The sequence below is a fragment of the Nerophis lumbriciformis genome, linkage group LG04 (genome assembly GCF_033978685.3).
Source record: "Nerophis lumbriciformis linkage group LG04, RoL_Nlum_v2.1, whole genome shotgun sequence".
In the NCBI taxonomy this organism is placed as follows: Eukaryota; Metazoa; Chordata; class Actinopteri; order Syngnathiformes; family Syngnathidae; genus Nerophis; species Nerophis lumbriciformis.
The window spans coordinates 5,437,795-5,463,375 of NC_084551.2; the positions used below are offsets into that span (position 1 = coordinate 5,437,795).

The 25,581-nt window shown below is 39.5% G+C and overlaps 1 protein-coding gene across 2 annotated transcripts in view; it reads left to right on the forward strand.

The window, feature by feature from the left end:
• The first annotated feature begins 1,722 nt into the window (after positions 1-1,722).
• The window catches only part of gnb3a (guanine nucleotide binding protein (G protein), beta polypeptide 3a), a 33,196-nt gene continuing 9,337 nt past the window's right edge, over positions 1,723-25,581 (forward strand). Inside the window, exons 1-6 of one of the 2 annotated variants that reach the window (XM_061947821.1) lie at positions 1,723-1,972; positions 6,279-6,354; positions 12,080-12,225; positions 12,347-12,410; positions 22,041-22,203; positions 22,273-22,339. In XM_061947821.1, the coding sequence (XP_061803805.1) occupies positions 6,298-6,354; positions 12,080-12,225; positions 12,347-12,410; positions 22,041-22,203; positions 22,273-22,339 (497 nt within the window). In that variant the 5' untranslated portion in view covers positions 1,723-1,972; positions 6,279-6,297. Of the gene's footprint in view, positions 1,973-6,240; positions 6,355-12,079; positions 12,226-12,346; positions 12,411-22,040; positions 22,204-22,272; positions 22,340-25,581 lie in introns of both variants that reach the window. The other variant, XM_061947813.2, reaches the window with a different exon arrangement.

Below are 25,581 nucleotides of genomic sequence, written 5' to 3' on the forward strand. Positions count from 1 at the left end.
CCGACATTTATTTGATAATACCACCTTAACATTTGACAACCAAACAATTACACAAAGCGACTCAGTAAAGAATCTGGGTATTATCTTCGACCCAACTCTCTCCTTTGAGTCACACATTAAGAGTGTTACTAAAACGGCCTTCTTTCATCTCCGTAATATCGCTAAAATTCGTTCCATTTTGTCCACTAGCGACGCTGAGATCATTATTCATGCGTTCGTTACGTCTCGTCTCGACTACTGTAACGTATTATTTTCGGGTCTCCCTATGTCTAGCATTAAAAAATTACAGTTGGTACAAAATGCGGCTGCTAGACTTTTGACAAGAACAAGAAAGTTTGATCATATTACGCCTATACTGGCTCACCTGCACTGGCTTTCTGTGCACTTAAGATGCGACTTTAAGGTTTTACTACTTACGTATAAAATACTACACGGTCTAGCTCCAGCCTATCTTGCCGATTGCATTGTACCATATGTCCCGGCAAGAAATCTGCGTTCAAAGAACTCCGGCTTATTAGTGATTCCCAGAGCCCAAAAAAAGTCTGCGGGCTGTAGAGCGTTTTCTATTGGGGCTCCAGCACTATGGAATGCCCTCCCGGTAACAGTTAGAGATGCTACCTCAGTAGAAACATTTAAGTCCCATCTCAAAACTCATTTGTATACTCTAGCCTTTGAATAGCCCCCCTTTTTTTAGACCAGTTGATCTGCCGTTTCTTTTCTTTTCTCCTCTGCTCCCCCCTATCCCTTGTGGAAGGGGAGACACACAGATCCGGTGGCCAGGGATGGGGTGCTGGCTGTCCGGGGCCGGGACCCGGGGTGGACCGCTCGCCTGTATATCGGTTGGGAACATCTCTGCGCTGCTGACCCGTCTCCGCTCGGGATGGTTTCCTGCTGACCCCACTGTGGACTGGACTCTTACTGTTATGCTGGATCCACTATGGACTGGACTCTCACAATATTATGTTAGACCCACTCGACATCCATTGCATTCAGTCTCCCTAGAGGGGGGGTTACCCACATATGCGGTCCTCTCCAAGGTTTCTCATAGTCATTCACATCGACGTCCCACTGGGGTGAATTTTTTCTTGCCCTTATGTGCAGCCCTTTGAGACACTTGTGATTTAGGGCTATATAAATAAACATTGATTGATTGATTGATTGAATTGTACAGTGTTCCCCTCATTATTCCTTTTATTTTATTTATTTGCATTACTGGCACTGTGTATAACTTCTGTACAGTTTAGTTTAATTTATTTACCTGTAAATACAACATATCTATATCTTTTTTCAATGCCATTCCATTTTCTAACGCACAAGAATTCCAATGTATCTGTACTGTACCTGTACAAATGGCAATAAACATATTGGGTTGTATACTGTATGTACTCGACCTGTTATTTTAGCTATGGTTATGTTGTGTTTTTCTCCCTCACTGTCCTATTATCTTTCTAATCTTAGCTCTCCGCTTAGGTTTCTAAAACATTGATAGTAGTCATGGAAGTTTCAGGACTCCCTCGTCACCATAAAAAGTCATATTCCCAGACTCTCTTATTTTGCTTCTTCCACCCCTCCCCTTCATTGTTTCCATTCCTTGATTCACCCCATGCTCGTGTCTTGTGACCCCTGCACTGTACGCCAACACCTTCTTTGGTCTCCCTCCCTGTGTCCATTCCCTTTTTGTCAGCCCCCACCACCACCACCACCACCAACCAGCCCACACCTCTCACTGTCCATGCCAGGGTTTATCCCCTCGTCCTTGATCTCCCTTCATCCCTCCAATCCTCATCTGTTCCTCCTAGGACGACAGGAGAGAGTGACTTACAAAGGGGAGCATCACGCCGGCTGTGTCGTGTCCCCCGGCATAAAGTGAATGGAAAGTGCTAAAAAGTCTCATGACAACATTCAGAGAGTGACGGCTGCACGAGCGTGATTGAAAGTCTTCTGGAACATCCTGACGGGAGTCTCCAAACTGGTGAGGCCCATTTTGTTTTTTGACGTGTTTGCTTGTTGCTATGTTGATGTTTCACATCCAAAAATGGTAATTAATTTGGCGCTAAATCATTTAAGTTTTGTTTGGCATTTTTGGAACAATATCTTAATGTGTTGCTCACTACATATAGTAAATATAGTGTACAAAATTAAAATGTTACTCTAAAATAAATACCAAAGATAATTCAAAATAAATATAAAGATACATTAAACATTACAATTAAATATATAATACATTAAAATCACCAAAATAGTATGTTATGAAATATAAAAATATATTTATTTATTACTGAAAAATGTATTTTGTAATTTAAACAAGGCTCTTTTTTTTTTATATATTTTTTTTTATACTTGTGTTAATATTTTTAGGCAGCTTTTCCTGTTTTGTAAAATGTGCCAAAAAAAATAGATTTAAAGATTAACCCATCCATTCATCCATCATTACACTACCGTGTGTCCCTTTCGGAGTTGCGGGGGGGCTGGAGCCTATCCCAGCTGCACTTGGGCAGAAGGCAGCGTACACTCGCGACATGTCGCCGCCTCATCGTAGGGCCAACACAGATAGAGACATATATAATCCATCCATCCATTTCCTACCGCTTATTCCCTTTGGGGTCGCTGGAGTCTATCTCAGCTACAATCGGGCGGAAGGCGGTGTACACCCTGGACAAGTCGCCACCTCATCGCAGGGCCAACACAGATAGACAGACAACATTCACACTCACATCCACACACTAGGGCCAATTTAGTGTATAATAAAATATCAAAATAAAAATGTATATTTAATTAATTGGGACACACAATATATTACAATCCATAACAATGCCTATTTAAGTAATCAATCATTTGATTTAAATACACATTGGATGATTTCTCAATGGCTGAAAACATGTCTGAAATACAAAACCGTCAATGAACTAGATTAAAGGGATGAATCTGTTTTTATTGGGCAATTTAGCTAATGGTTGAATATGATTATGTTTATATTATTATAACTATTATTGATTTCATAGCATCACATTGTTAGTATAGTGCTTGGTGCTTAGAATGAACCCTTACTATGGCATTTTTTGAAAAGACACAAAAATTAAAAAAACATTTTGTTAAAAAAAAGCAGGGGTGCCCCCATCTCATGGGCCGAGATGTTTTGTTTGGCTCGCCAAAGGGTGGCTTCCCAAATACATTTTCTTACTGACCCCTTTCAAGCTCACATAAATATTGATGGCATGTTCACAATAAGGCTAACTAGTTGCCATCTATTGAACATGATGATCTCTACTTTACATATGGCAGTATGGGACTTAACCCCTCACTTTGATTGATTGATTGAAACTTTTGTTAGTAGATTGCACAGTACAGTACATACTCCGTACAATTGACCACTAAATGGTAACACCCGAATAAGTTTTTCAACTTGTTTAAGTCGGGGTCCACTTAAATTGATTCATGGTACAGATATATACTATCATCATAATACAATCATCACACAAGATAATCATCAGAGTATATACATAGAATTATTTACAATCCGTACACTCATGATGCCGCTGAACGCTTACAGTTACTGAGTGTAGCCGTTGGCACATTTTCACTTTGGTCCTTGGAGGCAAGCAGTTCGGGCATCCCTGATCTAAGCCAAGTATCTCCTTAGTGGCAGGGTTACCAAACTGTATGCATTAACTAGGATGGAGTGAAAGTCTGATTCTTGATTTACATGTACAATACATGTTTGTTGTAATACAATTAATGTAGCAAGAAACACGTCAATAATGAATAAAGCAAAACATGTTCTAGACTACTCAGTGGCCTAGTGGTTACAGTGTCCGCCCTGAGATCGGTAGGTTGTGGGTTCAAACCCCGGCCGAGTCATACCAAAGACTATAAAAAATGGGACCCATTACCTCCCTGCTTGGCACTCAGTATCAAGGGTTGGAATTGGGGGTTAAATCACCAAAAATGATTCCCGGGCGCGGCCACCGCTGCTGCCCACTGCTCCCCTCACCTCCCAGGGGGTGATCAAGGGTGATGGGTTAAATGCAGAGAATAATTTCGCCACACCTAGTGTGTGTGTGACAATCATTGGTACTTTAACTTTAACTTTAGACAAAAAAATCACTTCATATTCTCTACTGCTCACTAGTGTTACCATATCTGAGTTATTGTGCAGAAATATGGGGAAATAATTACAAAAGTACACTTCATTCATTAACGGTGTTACAAAAAAGATCAGTTAGAATAATACATAATGTTGGATATAGAGAACACACAAATCCTTTATTTATTGAATCAAAGATTCTGAAATTCTACGACATAGTGAATTTGCAAACAGCTAAAATGATACACAAAGCAAACTATAACCTGCTACCCAAGAATATACAACAATTCTTCTCAAAAAAAGAGGAGAAATATAATCTTAGAAAGAAATGTAATTTAAAACATTTGTATGCACGTACAACACTTAAGACCTTCAGTATATCAGTATGTGGAATTAAATTATGGAATGGATTAAGCAAAGAAATCAAACAATGTACTAATATGATTCACTTCAAGAAACTCTTCAAACTGAAAGTGTTTACAAAGTACAAAGAAGAAGAACCATGATAAACATTCTGAATGTATTTAACTCATCCATTCTTTCACTCACAAAATAATCTTACTTATCTCAACATATGAAATGTAACTTACTTCACCAATTATCATTTATTTACTTATTTTATTGTGATTACTTATGGAGTATATTGTGAATAAATTGAGAACAGGAAGTGAACAAAAGTTTTAGCAACTGTTATGTAAAAGAAAAGGGGTAGGATTAAATAAGCTCTGCTTCTTCCTACTCCTTTTCGAACATGTTGAAAAGAGAAACTGGAGATTGTGATGTATCATGTTGTATACTTGCATGTTCGAAATAAACTCAAACTCAACTCAACTCAAATGTCTGCTGTTTAAAAAGGTAATATCCTACCTTCTGTCTCCATCTAGCTCCCCATCCCCTGCCCTGGGTGTCATCCGCCCCATCCCCTGTCCTGTCCTCCCTCCATCTATTAACCACATGCAAAGAGCAGTCAGTAATCGGATGAACGCAGATTTGATTCAAAAAGCACACCCCCACCACCCGCCCTACCCTCTTTAAAAATCTCAGTCGGCGGGGATTTAAAACTCACTCTCCTAAACTCGCCTCTTACCCTTCCAGACTGTCCCTTTCTCTCTCTCCAATGGTGTTAATGCACTTTACCATCCAGCAACCTCGCCACTACCATTGCCACCCCCAACTGCCCTCCCTATTCTTGCAGCCATTTAATCACAAACACAACCGTGGCAGGCCAGACAGCATGGGACTTCCATTAAAATGACCTTATTGACAAGTTTAAGGGGCTAAGCCATCATTTGAACATGTTGGTGCATTCACTAGCAGCTTTCCAGATGGCCCAAAAGTCACACAGACATTGGACTTTTTCCCTTTACACAAATGAGAGGCAAATCCATGTGGTCTTGTCTTTTACAAGCCAATCTAATTCAAATTGGGAGAGAGAAAGTGGAAGATCAAGAGAAAACCATCACTATTGTCTTGTTTTTCAAGAGAGGGAGCTCTAAACTGAATCTGAGCGATGTTTAAGCAAGCGGGGCGCTCAGGTTTATGTGGTTTTGCATCCGCAAAAGACGTGTCAGGATGTGCTGCCATGCTGGACGATTCTCACACTCACTGATTTTGTCCATTAGAGAATTGACTGCAGCCTATTTTGTAATCACGACATTACCAGATTCAATAGCAATCAACATTTTGAATGCTTAAACGCCCCCCCGCCCCACACAAACACACACACATGCACAATTCTAATAGTGCCTCATAGACGTAGGTGATGACATTATGACAGGACGTACTGGTTTGTGTGTACACACAGGGCGGATCATCAGAAGAGCAAATACTTTCACTTCTTTAAATCTTCCACATGAATATTCATACGTTCATGTTGTATGAGCGACTAGATGTGCGTGTGTGTGGAGGATGACGGTTGTGGGGGGGGGGGGTGTGCCATACCGGTTTCTGTGTGTTTATTAAAGTTTGCAAAGCAGCCAAGAGCGCAAGTTTGACTTGCAAAATCGTTAACTTCCTAGGGAGAGGTGGGACCTGCAGTGTAGGCAAACACTCATGTTGCAACAGCTGACAATGCAGCGTTATTACCACACGGGGAAATCGTTGATTTAGTTTGAACGAGTCATTGTTGTTGTTGTTATTGTGTTCATTTTACTCAGTTTTCCTGCCATCCCATCCCTGTCTCCGGTGGTGACAGTGCCTAAACGAGCATCACCATGGGTGAAATGGAGCAACTGCGAAAGGAGGCGGACAACCTCAAAGATCAGATCACTGTAAGTAGCTCACACCTTATTACACTTTAACACGTCAAATACAGCAAGAGAAGCCCGGATATGGACAACAGTGGAACTTCCCGAGTTCAACAATGTGACACTGGTTCAGTTCTAGGTTCGATTACAATCTTGGCATTCCCATACCAAACAATATCAATCAATCAATCAATGTTTATTTATATAGCCCTAAATCACAAGTGTCTCAAAGGGCTGCACAAGCCACAACGACATCCTCGGTATAGCCCACATAAGGGCAAGGAAAAACTCACCCCAGTGGGACGTCGATGTGAATGACTATGAGAAACCTTGGAGAGGACCGCATATGTGGGTAACGCCCCCCCTCTAGGGAGACCGAATGCAATGGATGTCGAGTGGGTCTAACATAATATTGTGAGAGTCCAGTCCATAGTGGATCCAGCATAACAGTAAGAGTCCAGTCCACAGTGGGGTCAGCAGGAAACCATCCCGAGCGGAGACGGGTCAGCAGCGCAGAGATGTTCCCAACCAATATACAGGCGAGCGGTCCACCCCGGGTCCCGACCCCGGACAGCCAGCACCCCATCCATGGCCACCGGATCTGTGTGTCTTCCCCTCCACAAGGGATAGGGGGGAGCAGAGGAGAAAAGAAAAGAAACGGCAAATCAACTGGTCTAAAAAAGGGGGGCTATTCAAAGGCTAGAGTATACAAATGAGTTTTGAGATGGGACTTAAATGTTTCTACTGAGGTAGCATCTCTAACTGTTACCGGGAGGGCATTCCATAGTGCTGGAGCCCGAATAGAAAACGCTCTACAGCCCGCAGACTTTTTTTGGGCTCTGGGAATCACTAATAAGCCGGAGTTCTTTGAACGCAGATTTCTTGCCGGGACATATGGTACAATACAATCGGTAAGATAGGCTGGAGCTAGACCGTGTAGTATTTTATACGTAAGTAGTAAAACCTTAAAGTCGCATCTTAAGTGCACAGGAAGCCAGTGCAGGTGAGCCAGTATAGGTATATATATATATATATACTGTAGGTATATAAAGGTATATACAGTATAGGCGTAATATGATCAAACTTTCTTGTTCTTGTCAAAAGTCTAGCAGCCGCATTTTGTACCAACTGTAATCTTTTAATGCTAGACATAGGGAGACCCGAAAATAATACGTTACAGTAATCGAGACGAGACGTAACGAACGCATGAATAATGATCTCAGCGTCGCTAGTGGACAAAATGGAACGAATTTTAGCGATATTACGGAGATGAAAGAAGGCCGTTTTAGTAACACTCTTAATGTGTGACTCAAACGAGAGAGTTGGGTCGAAGATAATACCCAGATTCTTTACTGAGTCGCTTTGTGTAATTGTTTGGTTGTCAAATGTTAAGGTGGTATTATTAAATAAATGTCGGTGTTTAGCAGGACCGATAATCAGCATTTCCGTTTTCTTAGTGTTGAGTTGCAAGAAGTTAGCGGACATCCATTGTTTAATTTCATTAAGACACGCCTCCAGCTGACTACAATCCGGCGTGTTGGTCAGCTTTAGGGGCATGTAGAGTTGGCTGTCATCAGCATAACAATGAAAGCTAACACCGTATTTGCGTATGATGTCGCCTAGCGGCAGCATGTAAATACTAAAGAGTGCAGGGCCAAGAACCGAACCTTGGGGGACTCCGCACGTTACCTTAACATAGTCCGAGGTCACATTGTTATGGGAGACGCACTGCATCCTGTCAGTAAGATAAGATAGCATGTGAATTCATCTGCTGCAGCGTAAAACTGTTACTATGGAAACACATCTACTTTGTAGGCCAGGGTTGTCCAAAGTGCATCTCGCAATTACCACAACGCATTACGAAAAAGCTAAAAAATTAATTAAAAAACACACTCATACAGAGGTAATAACAGTGATGCATTTTCTACCAAGAAACATTCAATTATTTATAAATGATCGCATTTCATCCGAACTTTACTTTTGCCTGTCCTACTACACACCGATAAGCTTGTTCATATTTATAATAACACTCCTGATTTGTTATATCTTTATTACATGGGATAATGCACATTAATGAACATATAAGATGTAAATGTGATTGATTGTATAACTATACAAAAATAGCTGAGGACCGCACTAAGTAACCTCTTGCTTTAGAACAGGGGTGTCAAACTAGTTTTCTTTGAGGGCCACATCACAATTAAAGTTAAAAGTTAAAGTTAAAGTACCAATGATTGTCACACACACACTAGGTGTGGCGAAATTATTCTCTGCATTTGACCCATCACCCTTGATCACCCCCTGGGAGGTGAGGGGAGCAGTGGGCAGCAGCAGTGGCCGCGCCCGGGAATCATTTTGGTGATTTAACCCCCAGTTCCAACCCTTGATACTGAGTGCCAAGCAGGGAGGTAATGGGTCCCATTTTTTTATAGTCTTTGGTATGACTCGGCCGGGGTTTGAACTCACAACCTACCGATCTCAGGGCGGACACTCAAACCACTAGGCCACTGAGTAGGTCATTATGGCCATTAGGTCATTATGGCTTCACTCAAAGATGTTGCTAAGTTGTAACAGTAAATAAACTGTACAGGAATGTAAATATTAGGGATGTCCGATAATGGCTTTTTGCCGATATCCGATATTGTCCAACTCTTTAATTACCGATACCGATATATACAGTCGTGGGATTAACACATTATTATGCCTAATTTAGACAACCAGGTATGGTGAAGATAAGGTCCTTTCTAAAAAAATTGATAAAATAAAATAAATAAATGAAAAACATTTTCTTGAATAAAAAAAGAAAGTAAAACAATATAAAAACAGTTACCTAGAAACTAGTAATGAATGAAAATGAGTAAAATTAAGTGTTAAAGGTTAGTACTATTAGTGGACCAGCAGCACGCACAATCATGTGTGCTTACGGACTGTATCCCTGCAGACTGTATTGATATATATTGATATATAATGTAGGAACCACAATATTAATAACAGAAAGAAACAACCCTTTTGTGTGAATGGGTGTAAATGGGGTAAGGAGGTTTTTTGGGTTGGTGCACTAATCGTAAGTGTATCTTGTGTTTTTTATGTTGATTTAATTAAAAAAAAAAAAAAAAACGATAATAACAAAACAAATATCGATCATTTCCGATATTCCATTTTAAAGCATTTATAATCGGCAGGCCAATATTATCGGACATCTCTAGTAAATATATAATCACCTCATATTTCTTATATTTTTTTTTACAGATGGATGACTTGATTTGAAATCATAAGTCAGGGTGACAAGGAGATATTTAGGTTAGGGATGTCCCGATTCGATATTATCAGTCCAATATCAGCAAAAAAAAAAGAAGCAAGTATTGGATGATATTGGCTTGCATGTAAAACGTCCAATATGAGCGCTGAAACAAGCAGTCCTGCAGCACATTTTATCTTTAAACTACTGTGGCCAGTTATGTAGCCAACAACAAATTACCACTCTACTTCAATATACAGACAGTATAAGTCTCTCATAAGATTAATAGTTTAACAGGTTATTGTTCTGTTTGACTAATTTCACTTGAACAAACATTTTAGTCTACAAAATAATATTAGTATGTACTATGATTCATTCTAATATTGTATCGGACTAATGTGGGTATCGGCCAATAGTCAAGGCTCCATTCATTGATGGATTGAAACTTTTATTAGTAGATTGCACAGTATAGTACATATTCCGTACAAATGACCACTAAATGGTAACACCTGAATAAGTTTTTCAACTTGTTTAAGTCGCGGTTCAAGTAAATCAATTAATGGTACAAATATATACTATCAGCATAATACAGTCATCACACAAGTTAATCATCAGAGTATATACATTGAATTATTTACATTATTTTTGATCCGGGGGGTCGGATGTGGTGCTAGGGGCGGGGGGCTTCATCAACAATTGCATAATCAGAGAAATGGACATTGAAACAGTGTAGGTCTGACTTGGTAGGATATGTACAGCGAGCAGTGAACATAGTGAGCTCATAAAGCATAAGAACAAGTATATACATTTGATTATTTACAATCCGGGGAGGTGGGATGTGGAGGGGGGAGGGTGTTAGTCAAGGGTTAAAGTTGCCTGGAGGTGCCCCGATAACATGTGCCCGGTACCACTAAAACGTGCTGTTGCTTTTACGACCCTGCTGGCCAGGCGATTGATCTTGTTTAATTGGAAGCTGGCTCGCCCCCCATCACACGGCCGTTGGATTAGAGAGGTTCTCTACAATCTAAAACTGGAAAAACTTAGGTTTTCGCTAAAGGGCTCGGTTCAAGCATTTGAAAGCTCATGGAGCCCTTTTTTGCTGTATGTCAACTCTCTTGACCTATGCCCAGACGCAGATGAGGAATAATCTCCCTTTTATTTATTAGTATTATTTTATTCTATTTTTTTATTTTATTATATATTATTATTATTATTATTAATTTTTATTTTATTTTATTATTATATATATATATATATATATATATATATATATATTTTATATATATATATCTGTCTGTCTCTGGCCGCGTATGTGTGTGTGTGTGTGTGTGTGTGTGAGAGAATGTGTCTGTCTTTGTCGTCTTACTTGTTACACAATTGCGCCATTTGTCCCTCGTTAGTGGGACCTGAGTGGGGTGGGAGGGTGGGTGGGTGGTTTGGGTTTTAAGGGAAAGGGTGTGAATCATTTACTGCCTTTAAAATTGTACTGTTTTGACTTGTACTTTTTTCTGTCTGTTTGAAAATGCCAATAAAAAAAGTTGAAAAAAAAGAAGAAAAAAAAAAAAAAAGTTGCCTGGAGGTGTTCTTTTAGTGCGGTTTTGAAGGAGGATAGAGATGCACTTTCTTTTTTATCCATTATCCAAAAAATCGTATGAGTAGTGAAAAAGTTTTATTTATTGTAGGTATTTAATTTTTGATAACAAATAAATGTTTCAAATATCTTGTTGCATGAACAGAAAATTATAAAGTATAGAAGATATGCAATTGTACGCAAATCTTTGTTTTCCTGTCAAAATTGAAAGAACAAATATGTTTTTCAAAAAAGATGCAGTGCTTTATTGATGCACATTTTTTCCAAACTTTAACTGGGCCACATAAAATGCTGAAGCAGGCCAGATCTGGCCCCCAGGCCTAGAGTTTGACACCTGTGCCTTAGATGCTCCATGAGCTGTGAAGTCTTACAACATTTTACTGACGTCACACAGTTTTGTTTGACTTTTGAGCCATTTGTGGTTGAGGTGCTGTGATCTTCTCCGTTTCATTTTGTAATTGTGCAAAAAAGTTATCTGATTAAAGGATCAAAGTGAAGACATGTCTAATTTTTCCTTCCCAATACATCTCATAATTGGATTTTGGAATGTTTGAATTAATTGATTAAAGTATTTCTTTAAACATTGCACAGGCCAAAAAAAACCAAATGATCACAGAGCCTGACATTTGAAACCCCTTGGTTTATACTCTCACGAGCCAGTTTTACACAGCAAAATAGCTGCATCCGAACCTTAACAGAAGATATATTGCCTTTCACAGAACTACAACAAAAAGTATATTGCTGTAATTGTAAGTTTGTGTAACAGCCTGCGACGATTGCTTTCAACAAAGCAGGGTGGGTACAAGTGAGAATAACAAGTCTGTCACAGCTCTGATAGAACCTCACAATGCCGGATTTATAAAATGACAGATTTTACAGTGTAAAAAGGGCTTCTGTTTGTTTTCCCCTCCCCGTTATAGGCGGCGCGTAAGGTGATGCAGGACACCACCCTCCAGGAGGCTGCGGCCAGTATCAATGTGGTGGGCCGAGTCCAGCTGAAGACCAGGAAAACCCTGAGGGGTCACCTGGCCAAGATCTATGCAATGCACTGGTCCACTGACTCCAGGTGAGTACTGTTGGTGTTGATGACACTAGTGCCAAAAAGTGAAATCTCCTGCTGCAAAAATCACACAGAAAGATGCCAGAAAACTGCGCACAAATGAGATTGTCTGTTAATGTGCCACTAGGCTGTGCGTCAGTGCGTCACAAGATGGAAAACTCATCGTGTGGGACAGCATCACGACCAATAAGGTAAGACAAACTCTGTGTAATCTCCTCCTGAGGAGATAACATGTACCGTTCACAAGTGTTTGCTGAGCAGACAGTGTGCAGCCGGTTTTTCTCTGCAAACATGTGGAGTTCTACAAGGCTCCATATTGGACCACTTATTTATATATTATATATACCGTATTTTCCGCACTATTAGCCGCACCTAAAAACCACAAATTTACTCAAAAGCTGACAGTGCGGCTTATAACCCGGTGCGCTTTATATATGGATTAATATTAAGATTCATTTTCATAAAGTTTCGGTCTCGCAACTACGGTAAACAGCCGCCATCTTTTTTCCCCGTAGAAGAGGAAGTGCTTCTTCTTCTACGCAAGCAACCGCCAAGGTAAGCACCCGCCCCCATAGAACAGGAAGCGCTTCTTCTTCTACTGTAAGCAACCACCCGCCCGCGTAGAAGAAGAAAAAGCGCGCGGATATTACCGTACGTTTCATTTCCTTTGTGTGTTTACATCTGTAAAGACCACAAAATGGCTCCTACTAAGCGACAGGGATCCGGTTCATGAAAAGACGCAATCTCTCCATCCGCACACGGATTACTATTTCACAGCAACTGCCTAAAGACTTTCAAGAAAAGCTGGCTACTTTCCGTGCATATTGTAAAAACAAGATAGCTGAAAAAAAGATCCGGCCAGAGAACATTATCAACATGGACGAGGTTCCACTGACTTTTGATATTCCTGTGAACCGCACTGTGGATACAACGGGAGCACGTACGGTGAATATTCGCACCACAGGGAATGAGAAGTCATCCTTCACTGTGGTTCTAGCTTGCCATGCTAATGGCCAGAAACTTCCACCCATGGTGATATTCAAAAGGAAGACCTTGCCAAAAAAGACCTTTCCAGCCGGCGTCATCATAAAAGCTAACTCGAAGGGATGGATGAAGAAAAGATGAGCGAGTGGTTAAGGTAAGTTTAAGTTTACGCGAAGAGGCCGGGTGGCTTTTTTCACGCAGCTCCGTCCATGTTGATATACGACTCCATGCGCGCCCACATCATGCTGGTTTTTAATATATTATTAAAGTTTGACTGACCTATCTGACTGTTTTTTTGACATTCCTTTAGCGCAGTTAGATGTGGCTTACAACACGGGGCGGCTTATAGGTGGACAAAGTTTTGAAATATGCCGTTCATTGAAGGCGCGGCTTATAACCCAGGGCGCCTTATGGTGCGGAAAATACGGGTAAATGACTTTGTGAACTCATCAATTACTCTTCACAAAGTAATTTTTGTTGATAACACAAATGCATTCATGTCACACAAAAATCCTGAAAGCCTTCAAACTATTGTCAATAATGAATCAGTTAAAGTAGATAATTGGTTTTAATGTAATAAATTATCTTTAAATATAAATTTTAAAAAAAACGTTATATTTCTTTCGAATAGAAGCCAGAAAAACGTTGATAACATACTGATTAAAATAAATGGTAAAAAAATTGAGAGTTGAGAGCACTAAATTCCTTGGAGTATACATAGATGGGTTTACAAATTTCAAAAGCCTTATCGAATATTTACTGAATAAATTATCTAAATACGTCGGTTTACTCTCAAAATTGAAGCACTTTCTTCCTTATAACGCTCTCTTAATTCTATATCAGACTATTTGAACCACATATAAACTATTGCAAGGTCATATGGTGTAACACGTATCCTAGTTATCTTAAAAAACTGGAGATTCTTTAGAAGAAAGCCATACGTGTTATATCATGGGCAAACTTTAACGCTCAGATCCTCTTTTTTATGGGCACAATCTTCTGAAGCTAACTGAGTGCAACAGATTCCAGTGCTTGTTTTATGTATAACGTAGTACAATAATTAAATTCTAGACTCTGCCAGCTCATTCCAGTGACCACTCCTCATAGTTAAAGTACCAATTATTGTCACACACAACACTAGGTGTGGTGAAATTTGTCCTCTGCATTTGACCCATCCCCTTGTTCACCCCCTGGGAGGTGAGGGGAGCAGTGGGCAGCAGCGGTGCCGCGCCCGGGAATCATTTTTGGTGATTTAACCCCCAATTCCAACCCTTGATGCTGAGTGCCAAGCAGGGAGGTAATGGGTCCCATTTTTATAGTCTTTGGTATGACTCGGCCGGGGTTTGAAACACAACCTACCGATCTCAGGGCGGACACTCTAACCACTAGGCCACTGAGTAGTAGACATAAAAGACTAGAAGTAAACCTTTATTAAGAGGGAAAATCCTCATCTAAAGTGTACTAGCTTTAGTATAGCCTGTATAGGCCAGATGATCTGGAATGAGATTAATAGCTTTATAAATGAACAGTGTTGGGACTAACGCGTTACTGTAACGCCGTTAGTTTCGGCGGTAACTAGTAATCTAACGCGTTTTTTTTTTTTATTCAGTAATTTAGTTACCGTTACTACATGATGCGTTACTGCATTATTTTACGTTACTTTTGATGTAGTATCGGCTAGAAACAGAAGCGCTGCGGTGTCGTTCTTCTGAATCTTCCTCTGTCACAAGCCGGAGAGAAGAAAAGAGGCGCGGTCTATGTGTGTGTGGGTGTGGGGAAAAAAAGTTGTTGGCACGTTCAGTCCACACACAGCGTGGTCATGGCGAGCGGAGTAACGGAGGAGCTTGAATGCCCCCGCCATTGAATCGGTGTGTTTATAAGTGCAGACTCGGTTGTGCAAAACGAGGGTTTTAAACACATGCTGAACGTGCTTGAACCACGTTACGACATCCCGTCGCGCACCCACTTCAGCAATAAGATTGTGCCAGATCTTTATGAGCAGGAGAAGAAAAAAGTTGTGGATGAACTATCCCGAGCATCATCTGTTGCGCTCATGACAGACGGGTGGACGTCCAGCGGAACTATAAGCCCTCACTTCATCACAGCAGACTGGGAGATGAGAAGACACGCCCCCTCTATGAGAGTCACCTTGCGCAGGTACTGACACAAGCAGTGGAGGACTGGAAGATAAAGATATCCCAGTCACACGTGATAATGCCAAAAATCAAATAATTACAGAGAATGAGGCAGGACTGGGACCACAGATAGGTGCTTTGCACATGTAGTGAATTTGGCATCACAGAAGGGAATCTCAGTCAATAGGATGGAGCGCCTCTTTGGGAGGATCAGGAAGGTTTCTTACTTCCACCCAAGCACAACAGCTGCTCATGTGCTTAAGACAAAGCAAGAAATGCTAAAGCTGCCTGCTCATACATGATGTCCCAATGAGGTGGAACTCCACTTATGATATGTTGGAGCAGCAGGCAGCTATATACTCTGCATTGACCCACAACACCCTGAAGATAAATGTCACCCTGTCTGATGATGATGTGAGAGTGGCAGATGAGGTCCTCCAGGTGCTTAAACCCCTCAAAAGTGTTCCATCTCTACTGAGCACTGAAACTTCACCATCTGTGTCAATGATCCTGCCACTGAAAACAAGTATTCTACAATCCATGGCTCCAAGTGTGGAAGACAGCAGCATCACTCCAGATGTCAGGCTTTATGTTTCAAGGAAGATGATGTTTCTTCTTATGTTGCACTTTAACTTGTTTTTTATTCATGGTCATTGGTCCAAGTTTAAAGAAAGGAGGAATGCCTTTTTATGTTGCACTGTTTTTCATTAATTATGTTAAAAGGAAAATAAAAATGTATGTCAAGTTGATCAACAGATTGTATTATTCTCCAGTGCAATAACAGTACTGAAATGAAGGCAAAAAGGGCATTAATGGGAGCTTTAAAAAAAAAAGAAGAAAAAAATAAGTAACTAAATAGTTACTTTTCACAGTAACGCATTACTTTTTGGTGTAAGTAACTGAGTTAGTAACTGAGTTACTTTTGAAATAAAGTAACTAGTAACTGTAACTAGTTACTGGTTTTCAGTAACTAACCCAACACTGTAAATGAATGACATTTTTTATAAATTTTTAAAAAGCGTTTTAAGCAAAATGTATTGCTGTGTTATGCTTAGTATATTTAGCACACCCCACATGGGTGAGGATTTCACAATTGTCGCATAATTTTGGTTTTCGCCTCTGTATGTATGAAAAAATGATCGCAAATCTTCAAGATGCAAATTTAATCAAATTTAAAAAATAGGATATCGAGACTGATTTGGTGGATTTAAAGATTCCTTTTTTGTAAATGTCAACCTGTTGCTAGGTTGGTATGGAATTGTAAATGGGTATAGGGTGGGTAGATTTTGAAATTAATTGTATTCTACTGAATTTTGTGTATTATATCCATCCATCCATTTTCTACCGCTTATCCCATTCGGGGTCGCGGCGGGCTATATGATGATGTATATTTTAACTCTGGGTCCCTCTCCATAAACTGTGCACTTCTAGGGATTACCCTTTTGCAGAACGAACTCTGACATTAACAAAAGAAACAATAATGTCATATAAAATTGTCTGTAAAATAAATAAATACAATTTGTCAAATAAAGCAAACTATGTCATGTTTAACGGCATGTACGAGAGTTTGACTGGAGAACAAGCTATTTTAGTTTAGTTTAATTTAGCGAGCTAGCTATCTTTTGTATCTACAAACTAAAAACAAAGGAAAAAGCTGAAAGAGTAAAAAAATTGCAAATACTGTAGATTTGAGTGCACTGAGCTCGATACCGACTGTACCATTTCATCAAGCATGCACACTTGATTTTTCAGAAATACACAAATATAATACACAAAAATATATATATATACACACTGTATACATAAAATGAAGTGAAGTATTTTTCATAGAGTGCTTTTCCTCATGTGACTCAAAGCGCTTTGCACTGAAAGGAACCCATTATCTACATTTTAAGATATGTTACACCAGTGTGGGTGGCACTGAAAGGAGCAGGGTGGGTGAAATGTCGTGCCCAACAACACAACAGCAGTGACTAGGATGGCGGAAGCTGGATTCGAACCAGGAATCAATCAATCAATCAAAGTTTACTTATATAGCTCTTAATCACAAAAGTCTCAAAGGGCTGCACAAGCCACAAGGACATCCTTGGCTCAGATCCCACATCAGAACCCTCAAGTTTCTGGCCAGCCGCTCTACCATCTAAACCACACCACCCTGAAGATGTAAATAAGAATACATTTAATTATTATATAAATACATTTGAATTAATAATTTCAGATTCTCTATATCGCTCAGGGCAGCATGAATTATTATTCACAATACAAAGGTCCTGAGTAGTCCTGAGCTATCGGCATACTTCAGTCATCAACAGTGTTGGGACTAACGCGTTACAAAGTAACGCGTTACTGTAACGCCGTTAGTTTCGGCGGTAACTAGTAATCTAACGCGTTATTTTTTTTTATTCAGTAATTTAGTTACCGTTACTACATGATGCGTTACTGCGTTATTTTACGTTACTTTTGATGTAGTATCGGCTAGAAACAGAAGCGCTGCGGTGTCGTTCTTCTGAATCTTCCTCTGTCACAAGCCGGAGAGAAGAAAAGAGGCGCGGTCTATGTGTGTGTGTGTGGGGGGAGGTGATCCGCGGTTTGATATATGAAACAAACAAAAAAAAGTTGTTGTCACGTTCAGTCCACACACAGCGTGGTCATGGCGAGCGGAGTAACGGAGGAGCTTGAACGCCCCGCCATTGAATCGGTGTGTTTATAAGTGCAGACTCGGTTGTGCAAAACGAGGGTTTTAAACACATGCTGAACGTGCTTGAACCACGTTACGACATCCCGTCGCGCACCCACTTCAGCAATAAGATTGTGCCAGATCCTTATGAGCAGGAGAAGAAAAAAGTTGTGGATGAACTATCCCGAGCATCAGCATCATGACAGACGGGTGGACGTCCAGCGGAACTATAAGCGCTCACTTCATCACAGCAGACTGGGAGATGAGAAGACACGCCCCCTCTACGAGAGTCACCTTGCGCAGGTGCTGACACAAGCAGTGGAGGAATGGAAGATAAAGATATCCCAGTCACACGTGATAATGCCAAAAATCAAATAATTACAGAGAATGAGGCAGGACTGGGACCACAGATAGGTGCTTTGCACATGTAGTGAATTTGGCATCACAGAAGGGAATCTCAGTCAATAGGATGGAGCGCCTCTTTGGGAGGATCAGGAAGGTTTCTTACTTCCACCCAAGCACAACAGCTGCTCATGTGCTTAAGACAAAGCAAGAAATGCTAAAGCTGCCTGCTCATACATGATGTCCCAACGAGGTGGAACTCCACTTATGATATGTTGGAGCAGCAGGCAGCTATATACTCTGCATTGACCCACAACACCCTGAAGACAAATGTCACCCTGTCTGATGATGATGTGAGAGTGGCAGATGAGGTCCTCCAGGTGCTTAAACCCCTCAAAAGTGTTCCATCTCTACTGAGCACTGAAACTTCACCATCTGTGTCAATGATCCTGCCACTGAAAACAAGGATTCTACAATCCATGGCTCCAAGTGTGGAAGACAGCAGCATCACTCCAGATGTCAGGCTTTACGTTTCAAGGAAGATGATGTTTCTTCTTATGTTGCACTTAAACTTGTTTTTTATTAATGGTCATTGGTCCAAGTTTAAAGAAAGGAGGAATGCCTTTTTATGTTGCACTGTTTTTCATTAATTATGTTAAAAGGAAAATAAAAATGTATGTCAAGTTGATCAACAGATTGTATTATTCTCCAGTGCAATAACAGTACTGAAATGAAGGCAAAAAGGGCATTAATGGGAGCTTTAAAAAAAAAAGAAGAAAAAAAGAAGTAACTAAATAGTTACTTTTCACAGTAACGCATTACTTTTTGGTGTAAGTAACTGAGTTAGTAACTGAGTTACTTTTGAAATAAAGTAACTAGTAACTGTAACTAGTTACTGGTTTTCAGTAACTAACCCAACACTGGTCATCAACAATTATATCATCAGAGAAATGGACATTGCAACAGTGTAGGTCTCACTTTGTAGGATATGTACAACGAGCAGTGAACATAGTGAGCTCAGAAAGCATAAGAACAAGTATATACATTAGATTATTTATAATCCAGGGAGGTGGGATGTGGTGGGGGGGATGGGGTTAGGCTTGGGTTGATGCTGCCTGGAGGTGTTCTTTTAGTGCGGTTTTGAATGATAGAGATGCACTTTCTTTTACACCTGTTGGGAGTGCATTCCATATTGAAGTGGCATAGAAGGAGAATGAGTTATGATGGATGGATATATCGCTCAGTGTGCAAAATGTGTCAAGATAGTGTTTTGGTTTTCTTATTTATACATAGTGCAATCATTTAGCGAGGTGCAATATTTATATATGTGAATAGGTTGAAAATAGTGGTATTATTATTACTCATTTGTAGTTTTTAATTTTTTTTAAATCAAATTGTACTTTTGTTACTGTATGTAAAATCTGTACCATACCCAAATAATTTTTTTAATTCTATATTTGAATTAAATCTAATTAAATGCATTTAATTTTGATTAATATAATGTATAAATATGTATTAATCTGGTATGATTTTTGTAATAAATATTATAGTATTCATTCAACAATGAAATAAGTAAACTGGCATTTTTACAAAGACATTAATAAACATTGCTAAATTACTGTGCAGATAACATGAAGGGTTCCCCAATATGGTGTAATAAATCATTGTATTACCGTATACCAGAGGTGGGACCAAGTCATTGTTTTGCAAGTCACAAGTAAGTCTCAAGTCTTTGCCCTCAAGTCCGAGTCAAGTCCCGAGTCAAGACAGGCAAGCCCCGAGTCAAGTCCAAAGTCAAGACTGGAAAGTCTCAAGTCAAGTCCTAAGTCCTGCATTTTGAGTTTCGAGTCCTTTCAAGTCCTTTTAACCACAGACTAATATATTAACACAGATTGTGTATGCTTTTCAAACGCTGTATTTATTAATTAAAACAAGTGCATTTTAAATTGCAGGAAAGAAAATTGTGCTGACATTGCACTTTATAATAGCACTATTAACCAGTCATTTTAAACATTAACTCATTCCTTTACAGAACAAACACATTGAAAAATAAAGTGCAAATGTACTTATTTGTACAAAAGTGTTAACATTGAAAAAACATGACATATACGTGAACATAACAAAAAAGTTGTACTTTTTATATGTCAGGGCCCTATGCTGCATTGCATTTGCAAAAGACCAAATTAGCCAAGAGTCTGTCAGTCATTTGTGCACGATGGGGGCGTAGTATGATGCCACCATGGCTGAAAACTTGCTCCACTGGAGCACTGGAGGCAGGCACTGCCAAGACTCTCATGGCCACTCGGAACAGTGAAGGAAGAGTCTTCATGTTCAATGCCCAGAACAAAAGGGGGAGAGAGTTGTTTTGGGTTGGTGCACTACTTGTAAGTGTATCTTGTGTTTTTTATGTTGATTTAATTAAAAAAAGAAAGAAAAAAAAAATTATTTCTTGTGCGGCTCGATACCAATCGATCCACGGACCAGTACCGGGCCGCGGCCCGGTGGTTGGGGACCACTGAGGTAAACAACCAACAGTATGTCAGAAAGCTAGCTAAAACGGTACACATATTCATAATATAGTATACATTTTAACTGACCTTTATTTTACTATTTTTGTCTTTTTTTAGGTGGCTAAAATACGCGGTGCTGCTGACCGCCGTCTAACGTTACGTGTGATATATTGACTAACGTAACCCTGCTTAAAAAAAATCACTGAACAAAAAGTATGAATAAGGTAGTGAACTGCAACAGATTCCCGTGTTTGCAATAACGTTATAACGTTAGCAGTGAGTTTACAGCCTCACTGATTTAACTACACAGCAAATAAAAGTCACGGTACTTAGCCAATAAACGTTATCTTACATTCAAAACTTACCGTTCTTTGTGCAACTTCAAATGTCGGACGAAGTTGGAAGTTGTTGCCTCTCCATCAGTAATTTTCGAACCGCATGTGTTGCATACTGCAAACCGTTTTGTGTTGACCACCTCGTAATTTTTATACCCAAACGAAATAATTTTAGGTATCATTTTTTGTTCACTGGCGTGTGGTTTGGACATGTCTTCTTCGTTGGTTGTCCTGCAATTTGATTGGATGAATGCTGTGTGATGAAAACAAAGTAGATCTAATTTGATTGGCTGTTGTACTGAGACCACACCAGCTGACACACGCAACGCTGATAGACAAGTACACAATGAAAAATACGGAGCGCTCCCGAATAACTTTTTCATCTTTGGGTTTTGGGGAAAGTAGCAAGTCATGTCAAGTCATGTCAATTCAAAAGGCTCAAGTCCAAGTGAAGTCACAAGTCATTGATGTTAAAGTCTAAGTCGAGTTGCAAGTCTTTTTACATTTTGTCAAGTCGAGTCTAAAGTCATCAAATTCATGACTCGAGTCTGACTCGAGTCCAAGTCATGTGACTCGAGTCCACACCTCTGCCGTATACTATATATTATTGTATTGTAAATTGTACAAATGCCACACCATTGACATGTGCTGTACATAAATTGATAAAGAACACATGAATTTACTACCACAAATTCTGACTGAAAAAAGCCCTTTGCTAAGTGTGCCTGCTTGATCAATATATATGTTTACAATACATTTTCCTATGAAACTCAGCAACTGATTCATTTTGGCCCATGACCCACAGTTTAAAAAAATATATTCTCTGTTTTTTCTCCAGGTGAACGCCATCCCACTCAAGTCATCGTGGGTGATGACTTGCGCATACGCACCTTCGGGCAACCTTGTGGCCTGTGGAGGTCTGGACAACATGTGCTCCATCTATAACCTCAAGGGCAAAGACGGCAACGTCAAGGTCATGCGCGAGCTGGCGGCACACACAGGCGAGTGCCAATAAATGGACATGTCCTGTGACTTATTATGGCAAAGTATTGTCAATGTGGTCATTGCAGGTTACCTCTCCTGCTGTCGTTTCATCAGTGACAGCGAGATCATCACCAGCTCTGGAGACTGCACCTGGTGAGAGACATCTTTAGGGACATCCTTCATCAAAGAGTCTGCCTATGCAAAGACAATAAAGTGTAGTTTTGATTGATACTGTTATGGAGCAACCTGGTGGTTTTCAGGATCTATTGCAAAAACAGTCCAAGACAACCGCGCTCTGCCTTTTTTCATGATAATGCTCGTTAAAAATTCTGTAGTAGATGAGAGGATCACACTTTTGTTTTAAAAGGACCTACTGCAAAACCACCAGTCAAAAATCCTCTCTGTGACAGAAAGCTTCTATTTTTTATGACGTACAGTAAAAATGCTGGTCAAAGACTTTCGGTATGACAGGAGCGTTCTTGTATTTTGAAGGACCTACAGTGAAAATGCTACTCAAAGATCATCAATACAACAGGAGTCCTTTTTTTGAAGGGCCTACAGTAAAAAAATCAGTGGTTCCCAACCACCGGTCTGAGAAACTGGTCCGTGACGCATTTGCTACCGGGTTGCACAGAAACATTAAATATTTTATAAATGACCACATTTTCTCCGACTTAACTTTCGCCTGTCCCACTAGACACACAAATAGACTTGTTCATAGATGTGTAATAAAACTCCTGATAGGAAGTTGTCATTAGTTATATTTGTATTATTTTGGACAATGCACACTAATGACCAAAAAATGTAAATGTGCCAGATTGTAGCTGAAGGCTAATTTTCATCTGCATATACCAGATCTGGGCAAATATTTTGACTCGGGGGCCACATTGAGAGTAAAAATGCGTCGGGGGGCCAATGTGTATGTGTGTATAAATTATATATTGTCAAGACTTGGTCCTGGGTGTGTGCTTTTCCGGGATGCAACGGAAAGTTGGCTCGGGCGAGACGGGAATGAAGGTACATGATTTATTTATTATTATCAAAAAAAAGGAATAAATGAAAGCGCGCACATTGGCGGAGAATAAACTATGAAACCAAAAGACTATAGCAAAAAAGTACAAATGAAAAGCACGCACAGTGGCGGAGAACAAACTATGAAAAACAAAAAGACTATAAACATGGAGCAAAAACTTACTTGGCTTAGACAAAAATAGTTGCATGAAGAATGGACATGGGAAGAAGTGCCAGGCATGGACAGAGCATAAATGTGGTGAGGTCGTCAGAAAGACAAACTGAAAAACACTGAACTTAAATACTACAGACATGATTAACGAAAACAGGTGCGTGACTCAAGACGTGAAACAGGTGCGTGACGTGACAGGTGAAAACTAATGGGTTGCTATGGTGACAATCAAGAGTGCACAATGAGTCCAAACGTGGAACAGGTGAAACTAATGGGGTAATCATGGAAACAAGACAAGGGAGTGAAAAGACAGAAACTAAAGAGTCCTATAACTAAACAAAACATGACTTAAAACAAAACATGATTACACAGACATGACATATATACACATTTAGCTGTAAAAAATATGCTGTACAGTATGTGTGTTTGGGTCCCTTTTTTTCAGGAACACTAATACCAAAAGTCACAATGTCCGATAGAATTCTAAAAAAGTTAAGACAGACCACCTCAAAAAACCAGAATGGAATTTTACAGTTTTTTACTGAATGGGACACCAAAAATGGACATGAAAATAAAGAAAATGGGATTTACAATATAAACTATGAACAATAAAAGACTGAATATTAACAACATATGAACATTGCTCCTCTTTTACTTCTCAGACCAGCTCCTCCATAGATATATTTTACAATCAAGCAAAACAACAAAAAATTTAACAAACAGCAAAATATGAATGCAAAAGGTAATAAACACCTACAATATGATATATTATCCCTTTTAAGCAGAAATGTGTTGTAAATATTTGCTTCCGCATCTGTTCCTGACACACGCGTTTGGGGCTGGCTGCTCTGAAAACAAACCCCGCCCACTCTGCTTTTTTCCTCGTCTGAGCTGCTGTGACGTAGATTACCGTAATAACTCGTATAACACTGAAAAGTGCAGATTTCAAACATTGAAATACTTTCTATAGTCCAAGACTTACGGTCATTTAAAAACAGCACTGCACATCATAATGGCGGCTACAGTTTTGATGTTAAAGGTTTAAAAAAAAATGATGTAGAACATCCGGCGGGCCAGATTGAACATTTTAATGAGCCGCATGTGGCCCGCGGGCCATATTTTGCCCAGGTCTGGTAAATACCATCAAGGGTATATACTAGGAATGTCAAAAAATGTATATATTTTTTTTCGAACCAATCGATTTATTTTCTAATCTGTCCTGTCCGGCAAATCATATTGTTGTTTGAGATGCCTATATCTGCTGTACAGGTTAACGTTAGAAAAGAGAAGTGTGGGATGCGCAGAGGTGGGTAGAGTAGCCAGAAATTGTACTCAAGTAAGAGTACTGTTACTTTAGAGATTTATTACTCAAGTAAAAGTAAGGAGTACCGTAGTCACCCAAATATTTACTTGAGTAAAAGTAAAAAATACGTTGTGAAAAAACTACTCAAGTACTGAGTAACTGATGAGTAACATACACACACACACATATCATATATATATATATATATATATATATATATATATATATATATATATATATATATATATATATATATATATATATATACATACATACATATATACACATACATTGATATATACAGTATATCATTTATATTTATTTATTTTGCCGTTTTTGTTTACATGTTAAAGGTGTTTTAATGAATATACATGCATGTTTAACACATATAGATTCCTTTCTTTCATGAAGACAAGAATATAAGTTGGTGTATTACCTGATTCTGATGACTTGCATTGATTGGAATCAGACAGTGGTGCTTAACGTCCACGTTTTCAAATGCAGGAGAAAAAAAGTTCCTCCTTTCTGTCTAATACCACATGAAAGTGGTTGGTTTTTGGTATCTTATTTGTCCAGCTTCCATATTCGTTTTCACACACTTTACAAGAAATACATTGGCGGAAAATTCCGTAGCTTGCTAGCTTGTTTGCGCTGGCTTTCGGAGACTCTTATTTTGAAAGCGCAGGCGCGATGGAGCGGCACTTTTATTGTGAAGACAGGAACTGTGCAGTCAGTCTTTAGGCTTTTGACGGGATGTACGTTTGAAATAAAAAAGTGATTTTTTTCCTTCACACTTTTGATTGATTGATTAAAACTTGTATTAGTAGATTGCACAGTACAGTACATATTCCGTACAATTGACCACTAAATGGTAACACCCCAATAAGTTTTTCAACTTGTTTAAGTCAG